Source organism: Blennius ocellaris, assembly GCF_963422515.1.
Source record: "Blennius ocellaris genome assembly, chromosome: 16".
In the NCBI taxonomy this organism is placed as follows: Eukaryota; Metazoa; Chordata; class Actinopteri; order Blenniiformes; family Blenniidae; genus Blennius; species Blennius ocellaris.
In genome coordinates, this window is record NC_137665.1 from 23,015,320 (window position 1) to 23,041,908 (window position 26,589).

The 26,589-nt window shown below is 43.5% G+C and overlaps 1 protein-coding gene across 1 annotated transcript in view; it reads left to right on the forward strand.

Moving 5' to 3' along the window:
* Nucleotides 1–26,589, forward strand: part of LOC308141078 (syntaxin-binding protein 4) — a gene marked incomplete at both ends in the record, with an annotated part of 237,544 nt that overhangs the window by 120,733 nt on the left and 90,222 nt on the right. The window contains 5 exons of the mRNA XM_080511081.1: nt 38–107; nt 216–290; nt 17,276–17,355; nt 21,304–21,427; nt 23,537–23,678. Of these exons, the coding sequence (XP_080367207.1) occupies nt 38–107; nt 216–290; nt 17,276–17,355; nt 21,304–21,427; nt 23,537–23,678 (491 nt within the window). The remainder of the gene's footprint in view (nt 1–37; nt 108–215; nt 291–17,275; nt 17,356–21,303; nt 21,428–23,536; nt 23,679–26,589) is intronic.

Below are 26,589 nucleotides of genomic sequence, written 5' to 3' on the forward strand. Positions count from 1 at the left end.
TTCACTGTGTGTCTGACCTGAATTTGATTGCTCACAGGAAACCTGCTGCCAGGGGACCAGATCCTGGAGGTCAACGGGGACAGTCTTGTAGGAGTCACAAGTGAACGGTAATGAAAGCTACGGCTTACTGCTGTCATGTTTAATCAGACCCCGTCACAAAAATATGATATACTGAATCATCATAGCAACCTTGTGCATTTTGTTTGTGCTCACAGAGCAGTGGATATCTTGCGAGCAGCTTCTGCAACCAATCACATGCGCCTTCTCATAGCCAGAGACGAGGAAGCAAAGTAAGTCGATCCAGTTTGTGCGAGATCACTCTATGCGTACTTGGACCACTCAAATCTAAAACGACGAGGGCTGTATCACTTGCAATGCATTACAGTGCATTTGGACAGTAAACATTCACATCAATAGAAATAATGCCATGACCAGTGTCTGTTTATGCAAATTATAACTGTATATGATAAAAGGTTTCTCATTAACATTCTAAAAGATAGTGTGTTTCATCATCTCGCTGCATGTTTGTTTATGAGAGCAGAATCAGGTTTGTTGGCCTACTAACACAGCAGGATCTGCTTTGGTATGCAGCAGCTGTCAGTACACATTCAGAAATTGACTTCAAAAGACAGTCACAAACAGCACAGCACAATGCCTGCAAACAGCATGGGGGTAGTAGCATATTAAATCTGAATACATGAACTATTCTGACATGCCGTGTGAGATGATGAGTTGTCCTCTTGTCAGTGCATCTTCACACTGTAACAACAAAAAAGATCAACAGATTCCGTTGCAGGATATGCTATAATATCCAACATTTATTTTCCTCTGGACAAATGACAAATCCATCACAGGGCTTTCATGATAGGACACACAATCCTGCACCTGCAGACAACGATGAATCACCAACTGACGCAAAAACTGTATGTTTACACTGAGGGAAGAAGGCTTGGACAAGTTGTGCAAGCAAAACATGAGAAACATGCAAACTCAATATAGAAAACCTCCAACCCAAAACTGAACCATGTGACAATGGACAAATATTTCCGGGTGTACTTCAATGAGAAAGACTGGGTGGTCCTGCTGAGACAACATGGTGTCGCCTTCAGAGCTGGCGACAGAGAACAGTAGAGTGCAACCAGAGCAGACCTGACGAGAGGCCAAATCATCCTACAAGAGAACGACAGAGGACCATTTCCATGACAACACGTGGCAGGTGTGGAGGGGAATTCAGCACCTATAAGTTGACCAACTCCACGATGGCTGAGGAAGAGACTGCACTCACAGAGGAGCTGAACTACTTCACATTTTGAGGTGGAGGAACACTGAAAGCAGTGACCTTGAGAAATACAGCAGGACCTCATGGAGTAAACAGGAGAGTCTTCAGAGAGTGTGCAGACCAGCTCGCTGGGGTCTTCACAAAGATCTTCAACATGTCACTGTCCCAGTCTTTCCTACTACCGCCTCAAGTCCACCACTATCGTCTACTGCCTAAAAAGTCCACCATCAGCAGCCTCAATGATTCCCGACCAGTTGCGTTAACACCTGTGATGATCAAGTGTTTTGAGAAGCTGGCCTGAGGTCACATTTGATCCACCTCAATTTGCATACAGAGCTAACAGACTGACAGATGATGCCATTGCTTTAGCACTCCACACTACCATCTCCTACGTGGAACAGCAGAGGTGCTATGCCAGGCCGCTCTTTGTCGATGTTAGCTTTGCTTTCGAAACAATATTTCTGGACAGACTCTCAGTGAAGTTGCTGGACATTGGACTTCCCCCACACCACCTGCTGATGGATCAGAGACCTCCTCTCTTACCATGATCAGAGAGTTAGATGTGCTCCAAACTTCTCCACAGCCCTCAGCCTCAACACCAGCTCACCATTGAGGGGGTGGGTGCTGAGACCTGTTCTGTACACTTTTGGCATGTTTCCACTGCAGAAGCCCCCCCCCCCCCCCCACTGGGTGTGAAAGACAATCACATTCCTGGGCCAGAATTCATGTCATGACTGTGTATCATGACAAATGAATATTGTCTTTTCCTAGAAATGAACCAACTTTCTGTGGTCCTGTGAGATCCCAACACTTGCTTGCATAAAAGAATATATATAAAATTGGTTGTATCAGAATCACAGCCCATATCTGCAGAGAGGGCTTCAGGATCAGCCTTCCAAAATGCTTCTCGTCGAGCTGCACCTGTGTTTTTATAGTTCTGACAAAAACTCTGGATGAAGGATGTCCAGATGTGTGGTTTTCATTTAGGAGTACCCCCTGGCTTAAGATAACAGGATGAAAAATTACCTAACGCTTGAGTGTGGCTGGCGCCAGTAAAACACAGAACATGTTTTCTGATCACACAAAAAAGTAGAAGAAAATATGAAAATATATGAATGAAAGTATATAAAAATATACTTCACAACTTACATAACTACAATGTCAAAAATCAGAAAGTACAGTTATTGATGTAGGGATTTATTACCTCATATGGATCACTATTTATGTTATGGTTGGCTATTGATAATGATTAATAATTATCAAAGATAGTTATTAATAATGTTAATTTAATCTGATGTGTATCAGAACCTCGGAGCTCCACCTGTCTTCACAGGAAATGATAGCCAATTCAGTTCTATCAGTCTCATAAGATATACTAAACAGTTAATCAGGAATTTGAATTAATAGTTAAATTACAATTACAATAATTAACAGTAAAGCTTGAAGGATTTTGGAGTTCTTGACACAAAAGAGGTCGACATTTCATTCACCTTTGTGCTCATTAATAACACAGCAAGAATGATTCCAAACATTATATTTATTTACAATGAAAACAAATAAACGCAGATTCTAACTACCTATATACAGCTGGGTGTGTGTAGGTGCATGTGTGGAGAGAGAAAGAGAGAGAGAGAGGTGGAGGGAGTGTGTGTGAGACGTGTGATGGAACTACAAAACAAGATGGCAGATCACAAGAAACTACATTCAAATGGAGGTTGTCAGAGAACAGGAAGTCTGTCCTGGGTCTCCACCATGTGTTGGGAGCAATGGAAGCTTCTGTGTGTCTCTGCTAAAGGACCATTTCTAGAATGACTTGATGTGAATGAGACTTGTTTTGTAAAACGTCAGGAGTCGTCAGATGGTGTTCAGTTACTGTGTGATGTTGTCTTTGATGTGATATGTGTAGGATTGTGAGTTAACTAGTTAGTAAAGCAAAGATTAGCATGCAGACCCTGTGTCTGTGGCAGAGCTAACGTTGGTTTACAGGTTGATAACTGCTCCTAATATCATTATCTATAGAACTCAATCACTGTAACAGAACCAACACATCTTCATAAAGTTAAACAGTTCTATCATAGCATCAGGTTTAACTAATCTCAGGTAAAGCCCAGTTGTTCCCACTTCCTTGAAGGAGTTCAGTTGTTGTCCTGCTGGAGGGAAGCTGGTGTCTTCTCCTGTAGTTAGCACCTCCTGCTAACTGTGGTTGCTGGTTCTGCAGGCTGAGGACAAGAAGATGAAGTTGATGTTTCAGGAGTCCTTCTTTGCAGCTCCTGGTTGTTCCTTTTGTCCAGACTGAGGAGCTGGTCGCTCAGGTCTGTGATGGTTTTCCTGCTGGTTGAGGAAAACACAAAGAAGTTCTGTGAGGCGTCGTTTCCCTGGTCCGTCCTGGAGGAACTGGTTGGTTTTCCTGGTTGATGGGAGATCAGACTCTGGGTGCTGGTCTCTGGATCAGGGGAAGGTCTGAGCCTCGTGGCTGGGTCAGCAGAGGAGTTGAGGAGTGAAGGCCCCTCGTTGCAGGCCTCTGGTGTTAGCTGTATGCTAACGCTGGGTGAGCTGAGCTGCTGGGGAGCAGCTCTTCAGCAACCCACCTACTCAGGGTCCAGTCTTGCAAGAGAGAGAGTGGAGGCTGGCTGAAGCCTTTTGTTCCACGTGTTGATTCGGAGGTGTCAAAGCCTGAGAGCTTCAACCAATCAGTGACTGTGAGGAAGAGTTGCATGGGGGAAGATTCTTGTGAGCAGAAAGGGGGTGGAGGAGGGGGGGGGGGGGGGGGGTCCTGCAGAAGCCCCCCCACACACACTGGGTGTGAAAGACAATCACATTCCTGGGTCAGAATTCATCTGTCATGACTGCATATCATGACAATTGTATATTGTCTTTCCCCAGAAATGAACAAACTTTCTGTGGTCCTGTGAGATCCCAACATCGATATGACATATTGTTGGCCAACACTCTGTGGAGGTTTTTCAATATCAGATTAAAATCATCAAGGGAAGCAGATTAGATATTTTAAGGTCCTGTTGGAGTTTATTCCAGGTTTATGGTGAAGAGTAAGAAAGGTTTTGTTATCCTGATTCACTACAAACTGAATGAACTCCAATGAGATACTGAGTTCATCAATCGTCATCTGTACGTCTGTAATGCACAGACTGCTGGTACTCGGAAAAAGACCCCCAATACAAGCTGGTGAGTACTACATGACATCATGCTTCACCAACTTGACCAAGAGAGGAAAAGCGACATCCACAGTTTGGAGATTCTTTGTGATGAATAAAAAGGCAGACTGTAAACAATTCTGCTAAAATATGAATGGGAGAAAGATATTTCATACAACACCATCAGCTAAATCACCAGAGACATTTGGACCAGCAGAGTTAGCCGGTGTTTTAGACCGACTGGTTTCCCTGTTAACTGGCGACTGACTTCCTTTAGCATTTGTCATCACTGCTAGTTAGATCAGACGATTAGATAAGACTCCCAAAAGGTATATCACTTCAAAAATTAATTGGGAATGTGGTTAAATGCATTCACAAGAACAGCTACAGATTTGAAAAACCATCTACTGTTTTTAGCAGCAATAAGGGACACAAGAGCCGTGGTTCCATCGCGTAGTAAATGTCGGAGTGTGGCAGGGCGGGAGGGTACAGTATGGCAAAGTGCACCCAGACTCAACTCTGTCACGCATCCAGCTTTGGCTGGCTCTTATCTCAAGCAATGGATAATGTAAAAATAGGATCCAAAAACAACCCTCGTTTATATCTTAATGTTCAAAGATAAATGAATATACTAAATGAAATCATTATGACAAATTTGTTCAATGATTGAGGAAGGATCGTGACTCATGGATATGGTTCAGTTTTACAAATGTTTGCTTTCCAATTAAAAGTACCCATTATCAAATATCAACCTCCCCACAACTTACATCCCCCTAAGGCTAATCCCCCGCCGGAGGGCTTTATATTTTCTCACAAAGCAGCTCTAAGGCAGCACACTTGGTACACTAGAGGGTGTTCCATGGGTCCTAGTAGATGATTATGTAGAATCTGAAAGGTCTTCTTCATGAGCTATGTCAAAATACGTCTCCAGAGCCCACAAGGTGTTTTTATGCACTTAGTGACCCTGTGACCTGATATGCAAATTAGGTCATGGTCACCATGGTGCCCCTTCTCCCCAGGTGGAGTGTCCATGTGTGAAGTTTGGTGACTGTGGGCCCAGGAACTGCTGAGAAATGAGGAGAAATGTTTATATGAAAATACATGTATTGTGCAACCATGACGAGCAAACTTCAGACCCTACCAATCTTCAAGGTCAAGGTCAGGTCACTTGGTGTACTGGAGGTTATCCCTGGAGTGTGTATCAGGTGTGTATAAAATTTCAGAGCCCTAGCTCAAAAACCTAGGCCTCCAGAGCCCAAAATGTGTTTTTAAGCACTTCGTGACCCTGTGACCTACTTAATATGCAAATTAGGTCAAGGTCACCATAGTGTCCCTTCCCCCTCTGAGATGTATCCACATGTGAAGTTTGGTCACTGTGGGCCCAGGGGTTGCCGAGATATAGGTAGAAACGTTCGAACGGACGGACGTACGGACGTACGGAGACTGTTTCAAGATCCCCCTTCGGGGCCTATCAGCCACGGCGGGGCATAATGAATAATTTTGAATAACTCCCACACAATACATGGAGGATTTATTTTCTTTACTGCAACCTTCCTGCAGCCAGTTGAGTGAGAGATGACAAAGCCAATCAAGGTGAATTTCCAATGTGAATAAAACTGCTGGCATGACTCATGGTCGACACTGGTAGTATTAGTCCTGTGCCAGCTTTCTAATCTGATCTGGACCAGAGTGGGTGAAAATAAGGTCAGTGCCAGCTGTCAGCATCACAAGCTAAGTCTTCCCTTCAAATTATGGCTGATACCACAATCCCCAATTCGTCATCCTTAAAGGTAGCAGAGGATTAGCATATTTAAACTAGTAAGGCTTTTACACCCCAGTATTGCCTGAAATATTTGGTCTGTTCCTCAGTGAACAAAAGCCGGATTTACAATTCAGCTGTCAGAGAGGATACATGCCAGAAATGACAAGTCATTAAATTGTGCCCTAAGATGTGACACAACAAGAGAGTGAATATGTAGTGACATGAATGTGATCGTGGCACTTTAGAGGGCAGTGGAGTTTCTGGGTGATTCCTGCTCTGTTGTGATGTGGTGGATTCTCACAAATTGTCAGCAGGCTGAGGGAAGGTGAGGGAGCTTAGGGCCAGGCTGGCGCTTCTGACGAGATGAGCCCTGCGTGTTAATCTGCCCCGCTGTGCTTTAACTACCCGGTAGCACAGAGCAGAACAGAGGACAGCGACGGGATTATGTCTCTTTCAGACCACACCTCCCTTTCCACCACATCACATTCCCTCCACTCCCTTTATTGACAAGGCTAAACCCCGTTAGCACTCGCTATAAGCTTTCCAGCATATAATAATACAGTCCTATAACAACTTTACAGTTTTACTGACCTCAACTCATCTTTTTTTTTATCCAATATGTAAACCACTAGCAATGTTCGCTATAAAATTCAGCGTATTATTATTATGGCTTGTTTCAAACCTTTAAAAAAAACCTAAAACGAATTATTGGAATATATTATGAATCAATCAATGTTAACAAGCTAACCAGCTAGTCACAATCCAATAGATCTTAAAATACCACATTGCCCCACATGATGGAGTTGTGAGTCACTCAAACACATTTTCTCACGTTGCAGCATAACAGAAAAAGCTGCAGCAGCCAATTCTTGCAATAAGTCAACATGATTTTGCCAACAAGAGAAAACTGTTCGAATACTGAAGAAAAGGGACTTTACTGCACAATGTGGTATTACTGTCATCCTCCATGTTGTGTCTCAAAACCCCCATAATGCTTGTTGAGGTTAACCAGAGGAACCTGGTTCGAATATATTAGGTTTCAGCCGTGTTAACTAACTGTTAACTACGACCCTTCAGAGGTTATAACAACAATCAGAGAATTCACTTAAAGAATTTCCCTCTGGGATTAATGAAGTATTTCTATTCTATTCTTCCTACAAGTGAGCAACAATTCTATCTCACAAAATAGCTTAAATATAGCTCAACATAAATGTCATAATCTGACAAGAATTATTTTTTTTTAATTTTTAAAAATTTTCCTTAAATTTATTATTTATTTTTTTACTAAACAGAGAAAATAGAAAAGTCCAACATATCCACATGAGCAGCAGGTTTATGTGAGACTGTGGAAAGGAAAAAGTCCCTCTAACAGGAAGAAACCTTTGCAGAAACCAGAGTCAGAGGTGGAGGAATTCTGCGGACCGGTTGGGGTGAGAGGATGGAGGAGAGGAGAGGAAAGACAGAGATAGACTGGGTGGGGAGATACATATAATACCCTTGTTAGTGCTACATATATATATATATATATATATATATATATATACACAGGTACTTCTCAAAAAATTAGCATATTGTGATAAAGTTCATTATTTTCCATAATGTAATGATAAAAATTTTACTTTCATATATTTTAGATTCATTACACACAACTGAAGTAGTTCAAGCCTTTTATTGATTTAATATAGATGATTTTGGCAAAAAAGTAAAGAAAAACCAAAAATCCCCATCTCAAAAAATGAGCATATTTCATCTGACCAATAAAAGAAAAGTGTTTTTAATACAAAAAAAAGTCAACCTTCAAATAATTATGTTCAGTTATGCATTCAATACTTGGTGGGGAATCCTTTTGCAGAAATGACGGCTTCAATGCGGCATGGCATGGAGCCAATCAGCCGGTGGCACTGCTCAGGTGTTCTGGAGGCCCAGGATGCTTTGATAGCGGCCTTAACCCTCTGGGGTCTGAAGCATTTTGTGCCGTTTTTCACTACAATTGATTTTTCCTTTATATCTCAGATATAAAATTCTTAAACCTTGCCTTTTTTGGTGTCATTTTGTTCAGGACAACCTCATAAATGCATTTCTGAAGTATTTTCATCACTTTGGCATACTGTATTAAAACAGTGGATCTAAAAACACCATCAAATTACAAATTCGGGTGGTAAAAACATAGATTTATTGACTATAAAATTCACAGACATGGTTAACGAATCATTTAGTTTACTTGTGAAGCAAATCTAAACTATAATTAACTAAAATGTATCAAAACAGGACTGAAAAAACAGTTCTATACAGATATTTGAAGTGAAATAGAAGCACTGCCTCAGGCGTTTTTGTAAAACCATTTACAAAAGGTCACACATATAATGTCAGGTGAAGACAAATGATTTGTGCCACTCAAAAAAACAGATTGTGTCCAACACAACACAGAGGGACACGTCACACATGGCATTTCCATGGAGTGTTTTTCCTTTTCTTGTGTTCCTGCAGTCAATTTTTACATTTTAGCCTTTGGCTGTTGTGGTGGAGCTGGAATGATGGGGACAGGGGTGGGGGACACGTCTCCTGGTCTGGGGGACACCTGTCCTGGTCTGGGGGACACCTGTCTCCTGGTCTGGGGGACACCTGTCTCCTCTCTAACAAAAATAAGCTGAGGTCTTCAATATTGTCATCAGAATCACTCTCAAACTCAATGTGAGACTCGATGCTCTGCTCCTTCAAAAAAAATAAAAAGTTGGAGCGCCTGATTGACGTTCATAAGGCGTCATTGTTTTGGTAGAAAAAAAAAAAAGAGTTCACTTGAAACTAAAAAACACTCTAATCTCACTCACTACACACTCACTATACACTCACTACACACTCACTACACACTCACTACACACTCACTAAAAGGTCAAATCATGATAATAGTCGCTTTTTCTCTGATATAAATCTCACCTCACTCTCGCTGTCTCCGTCTCTCTGTTTACTTTTTCACGGGTGAACTAAACAAAATGACACCTCCCACTATGGAAACTTTTGATTGGACATGGGCTCTTCTTCTCAACCAATGAATGAAAGGTATACTGGCACATGTTTTTTTTGCTGCTCAGTTACTTTCACTTTCACTCCTGACCGGTCTTCTGCACCTGACGCACTAAAATGTCGTGGAAAAACACGGACACAGTTTTCCTCATATCTCCGCTTTTATTTGGGCGATCAACATAATTTAAAAATGAGCTTGTAGTGTTATATCTGCACTTTCGACACGGATTGAAACACTGGACCAGATGACTCTGTGCTGTGACGCTACTGCCTTTTCAAACGGTCATGTGACGAGGACGCTCCAGAGCGTCCGTCGGCCCCAGAGGGTTAAGCTCCTCCACAGTGTTGGGTCTGGTGTCTCTCAACTTCCTCTTCACAATATCCCACATATTCTCAATGGGGTTCAGGTCAGGAGAGTTGGCGGGCCAATCCAGCACAGTAATACCATGGTCAGTAAACCATTGGCCAGTGGTTTTGGCACTGTGAGCAGGTGCCAGGTCATGCTGAAAAAGGAAATCTTCATCTCCATAAAGCTTTTCAGCAGATGGAAGCATGAAGTGCTCCAGAATCTCCTGATAGCTAGCTGCATTGACCCTGCCCTTGATCAAACCAAGTGGACCAACACCAGCAGCTGACATGGCACCCCAGACCATCACTGACTGTGGGTACTTGACACTGGACTTCAGGCATTTTGGCATGTCCTTCTCCCCAGTCTTCCTCCAGACTCTGGAACCTTTATTTCCCAATGACATGCAAAATTTGCTTTCATCCGAAAAAAGTACTTTGGACTGTTGCTCAGTGGAGCAAGAGTCCAGTGCTGCTTCTCTGTAGCCCAGGTCAGGCGCTTCTGCCGCTGTTTTTGTTCAAAAGTGTCTTGACCTGGGGAATGCGGCACCTGTAGCCCATTTCCTGCACACGCCTGTGCACGGTGGCTCTGGATGTTTCCACTCCAGACTCAGTCCACTGCTTCTGCAGGTCCCCCAAGGTCTGGAATCGGTCCTTCTCCACAATCTTCCTCAGGGTCCGGTCACCTCTACTGGTTGTGCAGCGTTTTCTGCCACACTTTTCTCTTCCCACAGACTTCCCACTGAGGTGCCTTGATACAGCACTCTGGGAACAGCCTATTCGCTCAGAAATGTCTTTTTGTGTCTTACCCTCTTGCTTGAGGGTGTCAATGATGGCCTTCTGGACAGCAGTCAGGTCGGCAGTCTTACCCGTGATTGCGGTTTTGAGTATTGAAACAGCTGGGAGGTTTTAAAAGCCTCAGGAATCTTTTGCAGGTGTTTAGAGTTAATTCGTTGATTCAAGGGTGGGTGTGGTGCTCCAGATGATTAGGTTCATATCTCATTTAGAGTACCTTTTCATGATATGCAAATTTTTTGAGATGGGGATTTTTGGTTTTTCTTTACTTTTTTGCCAAAATCATCTATATTAAATCAATAAAAGGCTTGAACTACTTCAGTTGTGTGTAATGAATCTAAAATATATGAAAGTCTAATATTTATCATTACATTATGGAAAATAATGAACTTTATCACAATATGCTAATTTTTTGAGAAGTACCTGTATATATATATATATATATATATATATATATATATATATTTTTTTTTTTTTTTTTTTTTTTTTTTTTTACAGTAATCACACTGATCCAAATATTTTCCAACTGTTATGAGATTAAACCAGCCTGAGCAGTACTATCTAGACAGTAACGCGATTTTCTAAATTAAACCAGCCTGGGCAGCTCTATCTAGTCCAGGGGTCGGCAACCTTTAATGCTCAAAGAGCCAGTTGGTCCCATTTCCCACTGAACACAACACCCAGAGAGCCACACACATTTTATTTTGACACTCCCTCAGCCAGACCATGCCAGGAGGACACTACACACAAAACCTTCTTCACTGCTGGTTGCCAACTTACAACTAATTGTCATGTATCACGGACAGGACCCAAGTGCAGGACTCTGGAGGCAGGCTGGGTTCAATCAAGTCTTTTATTTCATATTGACAGGACTTGACTCTAATCACTGGACAGGAGAGACGAGACATGGAAGACTAACAAACCAACAATGACTAAACACAGACAGGACATATATATAGGGCAGGGTGATGACTGGAAAGTGACCACAGGTGCGGTGCTGGAGCGCCCAGACCTATGGCCCACCCACTCTTAAAGGGGACCTCAGTCTACCTCCTGACACTAATAAACTAAACTACATGAACTAAGCAACAAAAACACAACACAACACAATTATTACCAACACCAGAAACCTAATATAACCCCCAATAATTACGTTTAAAACACGACAAACAGAAACTCCCACAATGCATTGCAGCTCTCCGCTCCTTTATTGCTACACATTATTAAAATGGAAGATAAATATGGGAGATCTGGATTGTTAGAACCATGAGTGTGATGGTGTGTCTTTAATGTCCTGTAGTTGTTGTATAATTCACTAGAATGTTCCGTCACTCTCAACAAGTCTGTAATGAACCTCCCGGAATTGTCGGCGCTCCACAGCGCAGCAGTTTTACTGTGAAAGGTACAGGAAGCTCCCAGCTTCAGACACCAGTTGAGCTGCTGTCATGACCTGCAGCCGCAATTCTACGTTCTTCGTGCCATTATTGTTGCGTAATGACGTTACATCGCTGCGTCGTTCACAACCCGCCTACATTTTACCACTCTTTGTTGCGGGACTTGCTCTGGGTGGCCTTGCCTCTACGTCCCGGCAGGACAGAGAAGGCCCCAGCCACAGAGCCCCGGACTAGCCCCCCCCACCAGAACAGGAAAAGTGAAGGCTCTGTCGGAGGACAGCCACCCTCCAACTCCCAGGAGTCCCAATACCACCCCCCCCACCCCACTGCCCCATCCGCTAATCCCAACCCACACCTAAGCACACACACACACACACACACACACACACACACACACACACACACACACACACACACACACACACACACACACACACACACACACACACACACACACACACACACACACACACACACACTTACTTGGGGGTAGGGGAATGCCCCCCCACTCCCCAGGCCGCCAGCCAGGCCCCCCATCAGGCCACTATAATATCTCATCCTCCACCATATCTGTTCTATTCTTCCTACAAGTGAGCAACAATTCTGTCTCACAAAATAGCCTAAAGTCCTCGTGAAATGAAAATTCGATCTCCAAAACACTCTGGTGTCGCTTCTAGGAACATTTTTTTGCCAACTGGCCCAAGGGTAAAATCTTAAAACACGGCAATCTGCGAGAAAACAGGCGATAAACAGCGGTATTTCCTCTGCTGGGCGGAGCTTCTGACAATAACAGAGTGACGTCACGAGTTGTGCACACGCCCAAGTTGTGTTTACACTATGGAGGATCAGAGTTTTGACAACGAAGAGGCTGAATTTAACCATATTTCATCATCATCATTTCAAATCCAGTGATTGATGAAGACACAGAAGGGTCGTTCTGCCGTTGGTGACCCGGTTTTGAACATGTTTGAGGAAGCAGAAGACTGTTCGTCCACCTCAGCAGCCGGCAGTTTTCACCGCGGCTTTGAAGCTTCCTGACTCTTGGCAGAACGACCGGCTTCCTGGATCATGTTAAAGCGCTTTTCCGACTGCGCGGAATCACCGAAGATGAGTCCAGGTGTTACTTGATCGTCTACTAGCTGCCCGAGCTAGCGGCTCCCGCTAGCCACATGAGCTAGCGGCTCCCGCCGCCCGTGCTCCTTTTCTCCTCTCTCGCGTCTCTTCCATGCTCAATCTTTCATCAAGGCTCAAAACGGCAACTATAACTTCAAAACACTAAAACTTGGATATTTAAGAGGGAAACAAGCCAATATAAACCCAACAGATGGAGATCTGCACAACTCTTGACATCACACCCACGAAAAAGGATTCCCCCGATTTCGCAGTTGGAGATTCAAAATTCAAATAAACTTTGTTATGCGACAACAGTGGTGGGGCAGAGTCGGAGAAACCTTAGAAGTAGTACCACAACTATCGTTTTTTGAAAAGTAGTGTTTTACATTTCACTAGGCCTTTAATTATAACTCAGCATAAATATCATAGTCTGACGAGAATTAATTTCGTGATGTGGTGTAGAGTCTGGAGACGCCGTGGAGAACGTTCTGCTGCCTGCAACATCCTCCAGCATGACCGGTTTGGCAGTGGGTCAGTAATGGTGCAGGGTTTTGAGGACATCACATCAAAGATGGATCAGCCTGTAGTGTGTTTTTCCACTTTAATTTTGAGTATGACTCCAAATCCAGACCTCCGTGGGTTAATAAATTTGATTTCCATTTGTTCCATCCAAAGACAATTATTGACCTTCGCTAATGCATGTTGGAGTGAAGATTGTTTTTGTCCGCGTGTATTTATTATTTTATTTATTGGATGATTTGTCATCATCTGAGGAACAATCCATTACATTTTGGGATCCAACAGGTCCTGAGGAGGCAAGATATTATTTTGTAGTCACACTTCGGTGCGCCGTCCATCGCGACTGACCCTGCCGTTGGTCATGTACTTGCTCCACTCCCTGCCCTCCTTCTCCACTCTCAGCCAATCACATGCCAACTCACTAAATGGTAAAAGGATTTCACTTATATAGCACTTTATAGCTGTGTGAGCAGTCCCAAAGCACTTCACATAGATCATCACATTCACACACAACTGTAGGCTGCAGGCATGCAAGGTGCTGTCACTCCCATAGGAGCAGTTTGGGGTTCAGTGCCTTACTCAAGGACACTTTGACATGTGAACCCACAACCCTCCGATCGGAAGATAGCCGTTCTACCAACTGTTACGGCTGAGAGCCGGTGCGTGGAGTGTCTGGAACCCAGAACCAGACCAGGAGGCAGAGCAGGTACAATTAGCAATAATCTATTTCTATTGCAAGACCTGGAAGATGAGGGAACGGAGACTCTGGGATGCAGAGTGTACAGGCGAGGAGACTGCAGCGGGGAGGCGGGGAGGCCGAGGACGCTTGAAGCCGGGAGTCGTGGAGCTCATGAGAGGAGCCGGTGACTTGGTACATCTTCTGGCACTGGACCCACCTCCCTGCAGGGCTGAAGAGCTGGGAGCAATCAATTAGTTGATTACCTGCAGGAGTGTCAATGAGGAGGATCCGGTGGTGGAGTGAGATGTGAATCCTCACATCAACTGAGCTACGCCACCCCCGGCACATTCAAGTCCCACAAAATAATGGGCACTGTGACAAATGGATTGATGTGGTGGATCAAATAGCCTTGTAATCTATTGGTCTCCATGGTGACAATTGTGGCATTGACTTTGGTATGTGCTCTACTAAGTGTCCATTCTACTTAAATAATAATAATAAATAATAGTGCATTTTATTTTTATTGCACTTTAGAGCAGTGCATTTCAAAATGCTAAAAACAATATGAGATAAAACAATAATATAATATACTTCAAATATCAGCAATAAAAATCAATAGATGCAAATATAAAACAATAAAAGTCAATAAGAGCTGCAAAACAGGAGTGTTTTTCGTAGTTTTTTTTTAAACAATCAGCAGTCTTTGGGGTCTTTAGATGCTCTGGAAGTGAATTCCACAGGCGGGGGGCAGCAGAGCAGAAGGCCCTGTCACCCATAGTTTACCATGAAGTCACTTGTAGTCAGTTGTAATCTAGAAAAGCTGAATTCACAGAGAACATTATTGTTCGTTATTGGATGATGAAGGTGCATTGTGTCCATGCTAAATGAGAGAGACCTGCAGCTTCCCATCAAAACTAGTAGAGGAAGTCATTTGATGTGAGGGGCAGAGAGTCCAAGTGAACAACAACGTATTGATTCATACTCCTGACCCCTTCTTATTTTCCTCTGGATGTTTAAATCAAGTACAGCTACTGGTTTTTATGTCAATAGCTGTTAGGAATGTGCTTGTATAGGAATGAAATCAAAGACCACAACTGGGACCAAGTCACACAACTCAATCAGTTTAACAGTTGTGGCAGTTGTGATCACCACCATCAGGTTCACCTACAGAGGCGGGACTTTGGAATCCCACAATTCTTTTATTAAACAAACAAACTGGAAAAACTGACAAATAGACACACAGCCTCTTGTGCTGCATCTGTGTCTGCCGCTTGTCACCCCATGTGTCTCCTCCTTTATGGGCGGAGGGTGGTGAGACAGCACACCTGATTCACATCAGGGGCTTAATCACCTCCTTGCCACAACAGTTGATTCCAAAACAGGCTGGTCAGAGTTCAGTGCTGGGGGGGGGTCAGTCCACTACAGTGCAGGTACAGGCTAGGTCAGAGTGCTTGAATTAAATATTGACACACTGGCTTAAAACAGAGATAGATTGTTCCAACAAGACTGTGGATCAAACATTTTCACACCAGGGAGAGAGAGCAGACTACTGACCCACAACTGACAACAATCAAGGCTCAATAGAGCTGCATTAAGACATAAGTGTGGAGTCACAAGAGATAATAGACAGGAGGGAAAAACAACAAATGAAAGCCTATGAAATGAAAACAATTCCTGTGACTTGAAAGACACAGTTCACAGAAGTTAGCTTTAAAAGCTGTGTTTGTTCTTCTCAATATTGTACACATTATTGGACAGAGCCTTGCATTAACCCAGTGCTTCTCAAATGGTGGGGCGCGCCCCCCTGGGGGGGCGTGGTGGGGTGTCAGGGGGGGGCGCGAGGCGGCGCGACTTTCAGTATTAGTGTCTTTATTCATGCTTGAACAATAAAAAAAGGGCCTCCAGCCACTAGGTGGCAGCAGTGCTCAAACTAATCAACAGGTGCCTGTTCAACCAGTAGAGTAGAAGAAGTACTACACATGAACACCGGTGTACAGAGCTGGCGGAGGAGGAGGAGAGGTGGAGAAGTTTCTGACAGGAGTGAAAAGAAAAAAGGATGAGGCGTCAGAGGAAAAGAAAACAGGTGAGAGTAAACATAAAGCTAGTAAGAGCAGGAGATATGACGATGCTACATCGCCCTTGGGTTTACCGTGAACACGGTCGGAAACCAGGAAACACCCGTTTGTGTTTTATGCCTAAAAACTCTGGCAGCGGAGCATGAAACCAAATAAATGAAGACGGCACCTGGAGACCATACACCATACACCTGGAGACCATACACCATACACCTGGAGACCATACACCATACACCTGGAGACCATACACCATACACCTGGAGACCATACACCTGGAGACCATACACCATACACCTGGAGACCATACACCATACACCAGGAGACCATACACCATACACCTGGAGACCATACACCATACACCAGGAGACCATACACCATACACCTGGAGACCATACACCCGTTATGTCAGTAAGCCACTGGAGTTTTTCATGGTAAACTCCATGAGTATGGCCAACAAGCCGCTCATTGTGTCAGCGCGGCATCAGTAAACAAAAAAGCCTGTTAGCCTCTTACAAAGTTGTCCACCACATCGCAAGGTGCATAAAACCTCACACCATAGAGATTTATTTTGATAATCAGGCGATTGTATGCAGAATGCTGGTGCCAGCAACTCATACAGTGGTTTATACAGATAAATAAATACATATTATCAAGTTCTCAATGGTAGTACAATTCGGGGGGGGAGCTGAAAAAAATTCTGTCCTCTAGGGGGGGCGTGACAGAAAATAATTGAGAACCACTGCATTAATCAATGACATTAGGGCTGCAAGTAATGATTATTTTGCTAATTGATTAATCTATGGATTATTTTTACAATTATTCAATGAATCATTTTTGTTTTTTGTTTTGTTTGCTTGATTAAACATTTTTGTTTATCTTATGTTTACTGAGCTAAATTATTACATACATACATACATACATACATACATACATACATACATACATACATACATAGAAAGGTGGAAAACAAAGACATAATAATGTTTTGAAAATTGTCTAAAATAAAGTACTTATCTTTAAGAAGCTAAATTCACAATTAAACTAACTATAATCTTTTACAGTGCACTCTGTCAGGATGAAACATCAATAACAGTCTTTTCCCCACATAAGCCTCAACAGTCTCTGTTTGTTTCTTTGAAAGGAGAGAATTTGCTGAGCTGCTGGAGAAGTACGGCTCTAACGGTAGCACCGGATCGACGCGGAACTCTCCCATCCAGCAAGGTAGTTTTACATTCCACTTTCATTCCACCTTCTAAAGCATGGACTGTAATTTTAAATACATTTACATAAGCCCGTCCTCCACTAAACTGCTTTGCACATTCTCCCTAAGAACACAAAGAGCTAAAAGTGTTGTGTATCTGTGCCGGAAAAAAACTCTTGAAACATTCCTTAAGCCAGAAAGGGAGATGTTAGGAACCTGGGTGGCATCAGAAAATAGATTCTTCCTGAGAATGGGCAGGTGCACAATGAATAGAATGGTCGAGAGGGAAAAATGATGGCAAGACGGTAAATAATCATTGAACCTGAACTTTATTCAATGACCTGTCTGCATGTGTTGATGTGTGAAAGCCTAAAGGAGGGATGGACTAAGTGGACCTTTGAAAATTCCTTTTGACAAGTGTACATGTCCATTACACAATTGCCAACATCTGTTTGAGTTGGAAGGAGGCAGCCAGCTGGTCCACATTGTTCAAACAGGCCTTTCTGTGTGCGCCATGCAAAGAAAAGTGCTGAGACGTCAGGGCGTCTGACATGACGGACTCCAAATGTATTGCCATCAGGTTGATGGAACACTAAGACAAGTTTTATTGATTTTCATTAAAACCAAAAAAATGAATGAATTAGTAAATTTTTATATATATATATATAGAACAAAGGTCAATGAATAACTGGTGAGGCTGCAGGGACATGGCTATTCTTCCAAAATCCATCAATCCGTCAGACCTTCAGACAATTATGGTGTGTTTTGACTGTTGAGGCAAACAGCAAGAACATGCAAACATGGCAGAGAAAAGCTGCAGAACCTGGGTTGTTCTTGTTGTGAGTCAGTACTGCTATCATTACAACACTCTTTGCTAAAAATTGGCATGCCCAAAATTCTCCACTTTTTATACACTAACCATTGTGTCTGTAGCCCTGTATTGGACTAAGTGGGCATGGTGATTCATTCATCCATCCATCTTCAGTACTGCATTATCCTGATCGGTATTGCCGGCTACTGGACCTGACCCTGCTAACTACAGTTGAAGCCACTTGACCAAGTCTCCAAGGATGATGAAAAGAAATAAAACTTTTCGAAACAGTTTCATTTTCATTCAACTTTGTTGCAGCCTCCTCTAGAAATAAGTTATCTGCTACTAAGAGCTGACATGCATTGATTTGCCTCCTCATCCTCCTCCTAAACGAATATAATTCCACTGCTGAAATATTACTGTGTCCATCAGTTATTTGACATTTCAAAATTAAATTAATGATCCAAACACCTAATGATTTATAAATAAAAATAACAGGGGTGCCCAAACATATTCATACCACTGTACAAGTGGAGAGTCTCAGCTCTATTGAGCCACCTGTAGCTGCAGAACTCTCACATTGCTTCTATGGCAGGATGTCTGAAATGACAGTTGGGAAGTTCATTGCAAGCATGGGACACACTTCACATTGGCTGACTGACCTCTGAGAGATAGCATTTAGAGCTTTTGGGTATTTTTGCATATAAGATAAGATAAGGATTAAGATAAATAAAGGATTAAGATAATCCTTTATTGACCTCACAGATGAAGACATTTTAATAAATTAGTACTGCACAGAGGTAGGGATGAATTGTCCGGTTTGTGGGTGTGTTTGTGATCTACTGGGAGAAGCTTGGTTAAACAGTCTGACTGCAGCAGGAAGGAAGGAGCTGTGGTATCTCTCCTTCAGACACTGAAGGAGCAGCCCAGTGTTGTAACATTACCATGCAGGGGGTGGAGACATTCTCCATCAGGGACGATCGCTTCCTCCTTCCTGTTCAGTCTGTTCCTGTCTGCAGCCATGGTGCTGCTGCTCCAGCACGCCACTCCGTAAAAGATGGCTGATGCCGCCACAGAGTCATAAAAGATCCTCAGGAGTGCTCCCTGCACTCCGAAGGACCTGAGTCTCCTCAGCAGGTGAAGTCTGCTCTGGACTTTCTTGTAGAGAGCGTGTGTTGTCAGTCCAGTCTAGTTTATTGTTCAGGTGAACACCCAGGTACTTATCAGAGTCCACTATCTCAATGTCCTTTCCCTGGATGTTCACCGGTGTAGGGGAAGTGTGTCCCTGCCTGCAAAAGTACACCACCACATCTTTAGCTTTTCCTGCATTGATCTGGAGGCAGTTCCGCTGGCACCGGTCTACAAAATCCATGTTGAGTTCTCTGTACTCCCCCTCATCCCCATCGGTGATGAAGCTGACAATGGCAGAGTCATCAAAGCACGTCTGCAGGTGAAAGTTGAACGTGTCGTGGGAGAAGTCTGCAGTGTACAGGGTGAAAAGGAAGGGAGCCAGGACAGTCCCCTGTACTGAAGATGAAACCTAGAAACACAGTCCTGTGTCCTCACAAACTGTGACCAGTTAGTCAGGTAATCCACAAGCCACCATGTGACATGCAGGTCGACTCCTGTGCATTGCAGCTGGACTCTCAGAAGCATGGGCTGTATGGTGTTGAAAGCACTGGAGAAATCATAGAACATGATCCCCACAGGGGGCTTTTCCACCGGAAAGAACCAGGTTCTAGTTCGGAGCCAGGGCCAGAGTTGGCACCAGTTCTTTGTCTTTCCACCGCCAAAACCAGTTCTTAACAAGGGCTAAATTGGGGCTCCGCTGGCTTCACTTCCTTCCTGGGCCAGCAAGGAACCAGGCTGGAGCCAGATGCGTCATCAGCTGGGGGCGGAGTTGCCGCCGGAGTTATCGCTGCTGACAAGGCAGAAGAGACGCAAAACAGCTTTCTGAAATTTACAGCGAACACGGATCCCCAGAGTGGTTATCGAGGAAACATTTTTTAAATAAAGCTTTGGAACGATGTAATCAGTCGATTCCTGAAGTTAATAATAGGAGGGAACGACATAATTTAATCCTTGATTGTGGCGCCGCGGCTCTTGAGGTGCTGAGCTCCTGAGATATCTAATTTAGAAGCAGTTTTCCATTGTTTTCACGCTTTTCATCGTAGCATCATTGTAACTAACTTCACTCTCATGTATTGTTTCGCGTTATGACCGCAGGCTGAGGCGATGCAGCCGCTGCGCAATGCAGTGCGCGGCTGCATTGCGCTCCGCTACAAGGCACTCCACTAATATTTTCTAACAGAACTTTATAATGAAGCAAAACTTTTGGTTCATCAGCAACTATAAAACAAACTACATACTACTGTAAATGAAAGGTTGAATTTGTTTTAACCATAAAATGAGCCTTTGAATGGCTTCATGTGAAAGAGAACTTTAATCAGCGTGTGTTTACGTAGGTTTCCATTATAAATGGCTGAAGAGCTGCGTTCTATCATTCTACACCTCCATTCCTCCTGACGCTGAAGCATTTGATTCAGACACGTCCAGAAATAAAGTGAAAGGAGCAGAAATTCACTATGTAATGCCCACATGTTGAAAAATATGTCCCAAGCTCATTCACATATTTTGTTTATTTGTTTCTCTCTCTCTGGCCACTCCGGGGCTCCAGACTAAAACAAGACGGATGTGGAAAAACTCCAATAGAGCGACGAGGAGACTCAATGTTTTCTGTCTCTTTGGTGTGAATCTGAGGTTTAGGCCAGACTCGATGGAGCGACCGGAACCAAACTGATGAATACAGTCCGTCTCCTCATCCTAATATGGGCGCTGTCAGCGCTGATATGTGAGATCAGTGACGTATCATGTTTTGGAGTGACGCAATGATGTGGCTCTAACTTGGCTCCATTAACGGTGGAAAAAGAACCAGTTCTTTGGCGGTGCTCATTTAAGAACTGGGCCTGGCACCGGCCCTGAAGTAGCACCTGGTTCTTTTTGGTGGAAAAGCCCTAACAGCCCTCTCCAGATGAGAGAGAGATCGCTGCATGAGGTAGATGACAGCATTATCTACCTCATGCATCTACCGCATGAATCGACCTCATATAAACTCATGTTGAATATCTAATCCTGTGTTTCTTGGTCTGGTTCTCAGGAGGTCGGTACCTGGACAGCACATCGTCAGGCTCCTCGTCACGCTCCCAGAGTCCTTTGCTGTTGAGTCCAGCAGGGTCTCAGAACATGTACAACAGTAACGGGCCCATGCTGCGCTCCCTCAGGTGAGAGCTGGTCATGTCATGGAGAGTTAACAGACTCAAGGGGCTCGGATGGATTCAATTACTTTCCACCAGTCATAAAAGCATGTGTCTGGTTCATTTTGTTCATGTAAGTTTCATGTCCCAAACATTTTAACAAAGAACATTTTTCTAACCAGTCATGACCTTCACCAACCATGATTGAGAGGTTGGTTTTTGATTTACGGGCTGTTAAAAATGTCTCCTACAGTCTATGTTTAAACCTAAACAGCACAACTAAGGCTCCGTTTAAATAACATTGTTTTAAAAGGAAAATGCAAAACTTGCATTACCTTTTGGGTGTTTGTTTACACGACAACGAAAGAGCCACTGAAAACACAACTTTTTAAAAACGCTCTGCCTGTCTGACATGAGGAAAAACACAACTTGAAATGTCTAAAACACTGATCCTGTGCACCACTGTCATAATAAGTAGTTCTTCTGCATATCCTCAGCACACTGAAAAAATTAAATAGTTGGACCAACTTAACTGAAGTGCTTCAACTGGTAACATTGGTAATGTTCGTTATCTTCTTTCACTTAAGTTAGGTTAATGAATTAATGTTGATGTTACCAATTGCAGCAATTCAGTTAAGTTGATCCAACTAGTTTCTTTTTTCAGTGTGGATGGTCAATAAGATCAATGTTTCCTCTGTGGTGTCATGACTCCATATCCTGTGACTTGGTACTTTTATTTTGACAGTCACCGTAACAACAATCCAGCTTGGTTGTCTGTCCTGTAGAATGTCCGTGTTCTCCCATTGTTAATGTTTATAGCGCTTTGTTCTCTGCATGTATGTTTGGTGTCATTACGAAAACAGCACTCACTTGCCCAACATGAAATATACATCGTTTTCAGCGTTTCTGCCAATTCCAAGTAAACAAACATCGTTTTCAGATGTTGATGTGTAAACATGAAACTTTTTTAAACAATAAAAAACGATGTGTTTTCCCTTTAATCACTATCATGTAGATAGAGCCTGAGGAATAGTTAATGATCCCATTATTTGGCCTTTGCGGAATAGGACACGTTGAAGCATGACGCTACATGTTGAGAGGGTCCAAAACCCGCAGCTTCTCCATCAATATTGACAACACCTCCGTTTCACCCTCCCTCCAGGTTAAGAGTCTGGGTGTCATTCTCGACAGCACTCTATCATTTCAATCTCAGATCAATAACATTATGCAGCCTGCCTACTTCCATCTACAAAACATCAACCACCTCCGCCCCTCCCTCACCCCCCCCCCCCCCCCCCCCCCCCATATTGCAGCCATCCTCGTCCACAGCCTTGTCACTTCCCATCTGGACTACTGCAACGCTCTCCTCTTTGGCCTCCCTCACAAATCCCTCCATAAACTACAATTGGTCCAGAATTCAGCTATAATATCACTCCCATCCTCCAACAGCTCCACTGGCTCCCGGTTCAGTCTGTGTCCAATTCAAAATCCTTCTGTTGACATTCAAGGCCATTCACCACCTCGCCCCCCCCCCATATCTGTCTTGGACTCCTCAGCATTTCCACTCCCTCCCGTTCCCTCAGATCCTCTTCCTTCACTCACCTGTCTGTGCCCTCTGCCCGTCTCAGCACCACGAGGAGCAGAGCTTTCAGCTGCTCTGCTCCTCGTCTCTGGAACTCACTACCTCCCCAGCTGAGAAACCTGGACTCATTTCCCCACTTCAAAAAAGAACTCAAAACTCATCTCTTCAAAATTGCATATTCTACCTGACGCCAATTGCCCTGTGTCTGTGTTGTTTTACAGTTGCTTTTATTGTTGTTGTTTTTTACTGTTGTTTTTATTGTTTTAATGCAAATATTTTAACCAGTTTTGAGGTGTCCTTGAGTGCCCAGAAACATGCCTTGAAATAAAATGCATTATTATTATTATAATTATTATTATTTACATCTATACACATCTTTGGGAAAGTGCCAGGCCACATTCTCTTTCAGGCTTTCCAGTCCACATGCATGGCTTTCTGACCCGACGGTTGACTTTTGTCTGCATGATTTCGAAACGATTGGAAGCAGTTGGACAAGTAACCAGTACAGCTTCTTTTAAACCACATGTTTATGGTGTTTTCATTCATTTTTTCAGTCATCCGGGTGAAGGAGTCATTCAGCTTATTTCAGTGTCACGGTCCAGCAGCCTGGGCATCACCATCGGAGGAGGCTCCAACAGGCCCGACGGCCCGGCGGTCTTCATTCAGGAGGTCCTGTCTGGAGGCGACTGCCACCGGGTGAAGACTGACACACGCACACGCACACACACGCACACACACACACACACACACACACACACGCATACTGAATGATGGAAACCTTATACATTTAGGTGAATGATTTAGAAATTCTATACAAGCAAATGCAAATAAACAATATTTTACACATTGAATTTAAAAATAGTTAATTTGTTAGCTAACACTTATCCACCAGCTAATCGTAATAAAAAAAAATTATGTGATATTTTTGAAGTCTGAGGTGTAACTGAATTGCAAATCACTATTTACAGAATTCCCAATTATTATAATTTTTTTTAATGTAACTGCATTCATCCACTAGTCAGTATATGAATAGAGATAATTGACAGTTGTTGATTTCTTTCGAGTTCCTCTGACAAATAATGCTGAAACAAGGGACTTGGTTTGAAATGAGATGGATATTTGTGTGGGAATGTGAGGAAGCTGATCCCTCCAGCCATCTCTCGAGGATGGCATGTTAAGATATAAGTGAGATAGATGGAGTGCAGCAGAGAGAGACTGCATGGCGCTGAAGGTGAGTGTAGACAGTAATAGAGTACATGCTGCAGCTTACTGAGTGATGTCAGTTCCAACACTGTTGTAGGGATTTCTTACCTCATAAGGATCACTATTTATGTTTTGGTTGGCTATCGATAATGATTAATAATTAATCAAAGATAGTTATTAATAATGTTGTTGAAATTTAATCTGATCTGTATCAGAACCTCGGAGCTCCACCTGTCTTAACAGGAAATGATAGTCAATTCAGTTCTATCAGTCTCATAAGATATACTAAACACTTAATCAGGAATTTGAATTAATAGTTAAATTAATTACAATTACCAGAATTAACAGTAAAGCTTGAAGGATTTTGGAGTTCTTGACACAGAAGAGTCGACATTTCATTCACCTTTGTGCTCATTAATAAAACAGCAAGTATGATTCCAAACATTATATTTATTAACAATGAAAACAAATAAAACACAGATTCTAACTGCCTATATACAGCTGGGTGTGTGTAGGTGTGTGTGTGTGTGTGGATAGAAAAGAGAGAGAGAGAGGTGGAGGGAGTGTGTGCGTGTGTGTGAGAGACGTGTGATGGAACTACAAAACAAGATGGCGGATCACAAGAAACTACATTCAAATGGAGGTAATCAGAGAACAGGAAGTCTGTCCTGGGTCTCCACCATGTGCTGGAGAACAATGGAACAATAGAAGCTAGCCGTAGCATCTGCTTCCTGTGTGTCTCTGCTAAAGGACCATTTCTAGAATGAGTTGATGTGAATGAGACTTGTTTTGTAAAACCTCAGGAGTCGTTAGATGGTGTTCGGTTACGGTGTGATGTTGTCTTTGATGTGATATGTTCACATCAAAGACACAATTAATTGTGAGTTAACAAGTTAGTAAAGCAAAGATTAGCATGCAGACCCTGTGTCTGTGGCAGAGCTAACGTTGGTTTACAGGTTGATAACTGCTCCTAATATCATTATCTATAGAACTCAATCACTGTAACAGAATCAACACATCTTCATAAAGTTAAACAGTTATATCATAGCATCAGGTTTAACTATTCTCAGGTAAAGTCCAGTTGTTACCACTTCCTTGAAGGAGTTCAGTTGTTGTCCTGCTGGAGGGAAGCTGGTGTCTTCTCCTGTAGTTAGCACCTCCTGCTAACTGTGGTTGCTGGTTCTGCAGGCTGAGGAGAAGAAGATGAAGTTGATGTTTCAGGAGTCCTTCTTTACAGCTCCTGGTTGTTCCTTTTGTCCAGACTGAGGAGCTGGTCGCTCAGGTCTGTGATGCTTTTCCTGCTTGTTCAGGAAAAACACAAAGAAGTTCTGTGAGGCGTCTTTTCCCTGGTCCCGTCCTGGAGGAACCGGTTGGTTTCTCTGGAGAGCAGACTCTGGGTGCTGGTCTCTGGATCAGGGGAAGGTCTGACCCTCGTGGCTGGGTCAGCAGAGGAGTTGAGGAGTGAAGGCCCCTGGTTGCAGGCCTCTGGTGTTAGCTGTGTGCTAACACTGGGTGAGCTGAGCTGCTGGGAGCAGCTCTTCAGCAACCCACCTACTCAGGGTCCAGTCTTGCAAGAGAGAGAAGTGGAGGCTGGCTGAAGCCTTTTGTTGCACGTGTGAATTCAGAGGTGTCAAAGCCTGAGAGCTTCAACCAATCAGTGACTGGCTGATTGCATGGGGGAAGAGTCTTGTGAGCCGAAAGGGGGGGAGGAAGGTCCTGCGGAAGCCCTCCACCCCCACTGGGTGTGATGGTCAATCACATTCCTGGGTCAGAATTCATGTCATGACTGCGTCTCGTGACAAATGAATATTGTCTCTCCCCAAAAATGAACAAACTTTCTGTGGTCCTGTGAGATCCCAACACTGTTGACCAGGTTAAAACAGTGTCAGGTTTAGGCTATAGACATTTATTAAATCTGCAAGAAAGAATAAGACAACAAGGACAAGTTTGTTTTTACTAGCGAGGAGAATGGACAAGAGTGCTTCAGTCCAACCATAGGGCCTGTGTGGAGGCAGGGAGGTAGCCCGGCTCTTAGAAAACACCTCCAAGAGATCGTGATAGCAGGCCGGGATCTTCTCGAGGTCCGGAGAGGGCACGACAGAGCTGGTGGCCGGGTAAAGAGTGGTGAGCTGGGCGGAGTTCTTTGAGGACAGACCGTTATTTTTGCACTGGGGCCAGCTGCGAGTGCATGAGGTTAGCATTGGCGCCGGAGTCCACTAGTACTTCCACCTGCAGCTCCTCCAGACTGTCAGGTAGCTCACGGGAGAGCAAAAGAGTCTTCAAACTAGGAGACAGTCCAAACAAGAAGGCCTCATACAACACCTCAGGGTTCCAGCTTCTGTCAGCAGCAATGGCGCGGAAGGAGATGGCATAATCAGCCACTGACGAGGATCCCTGTTGCATC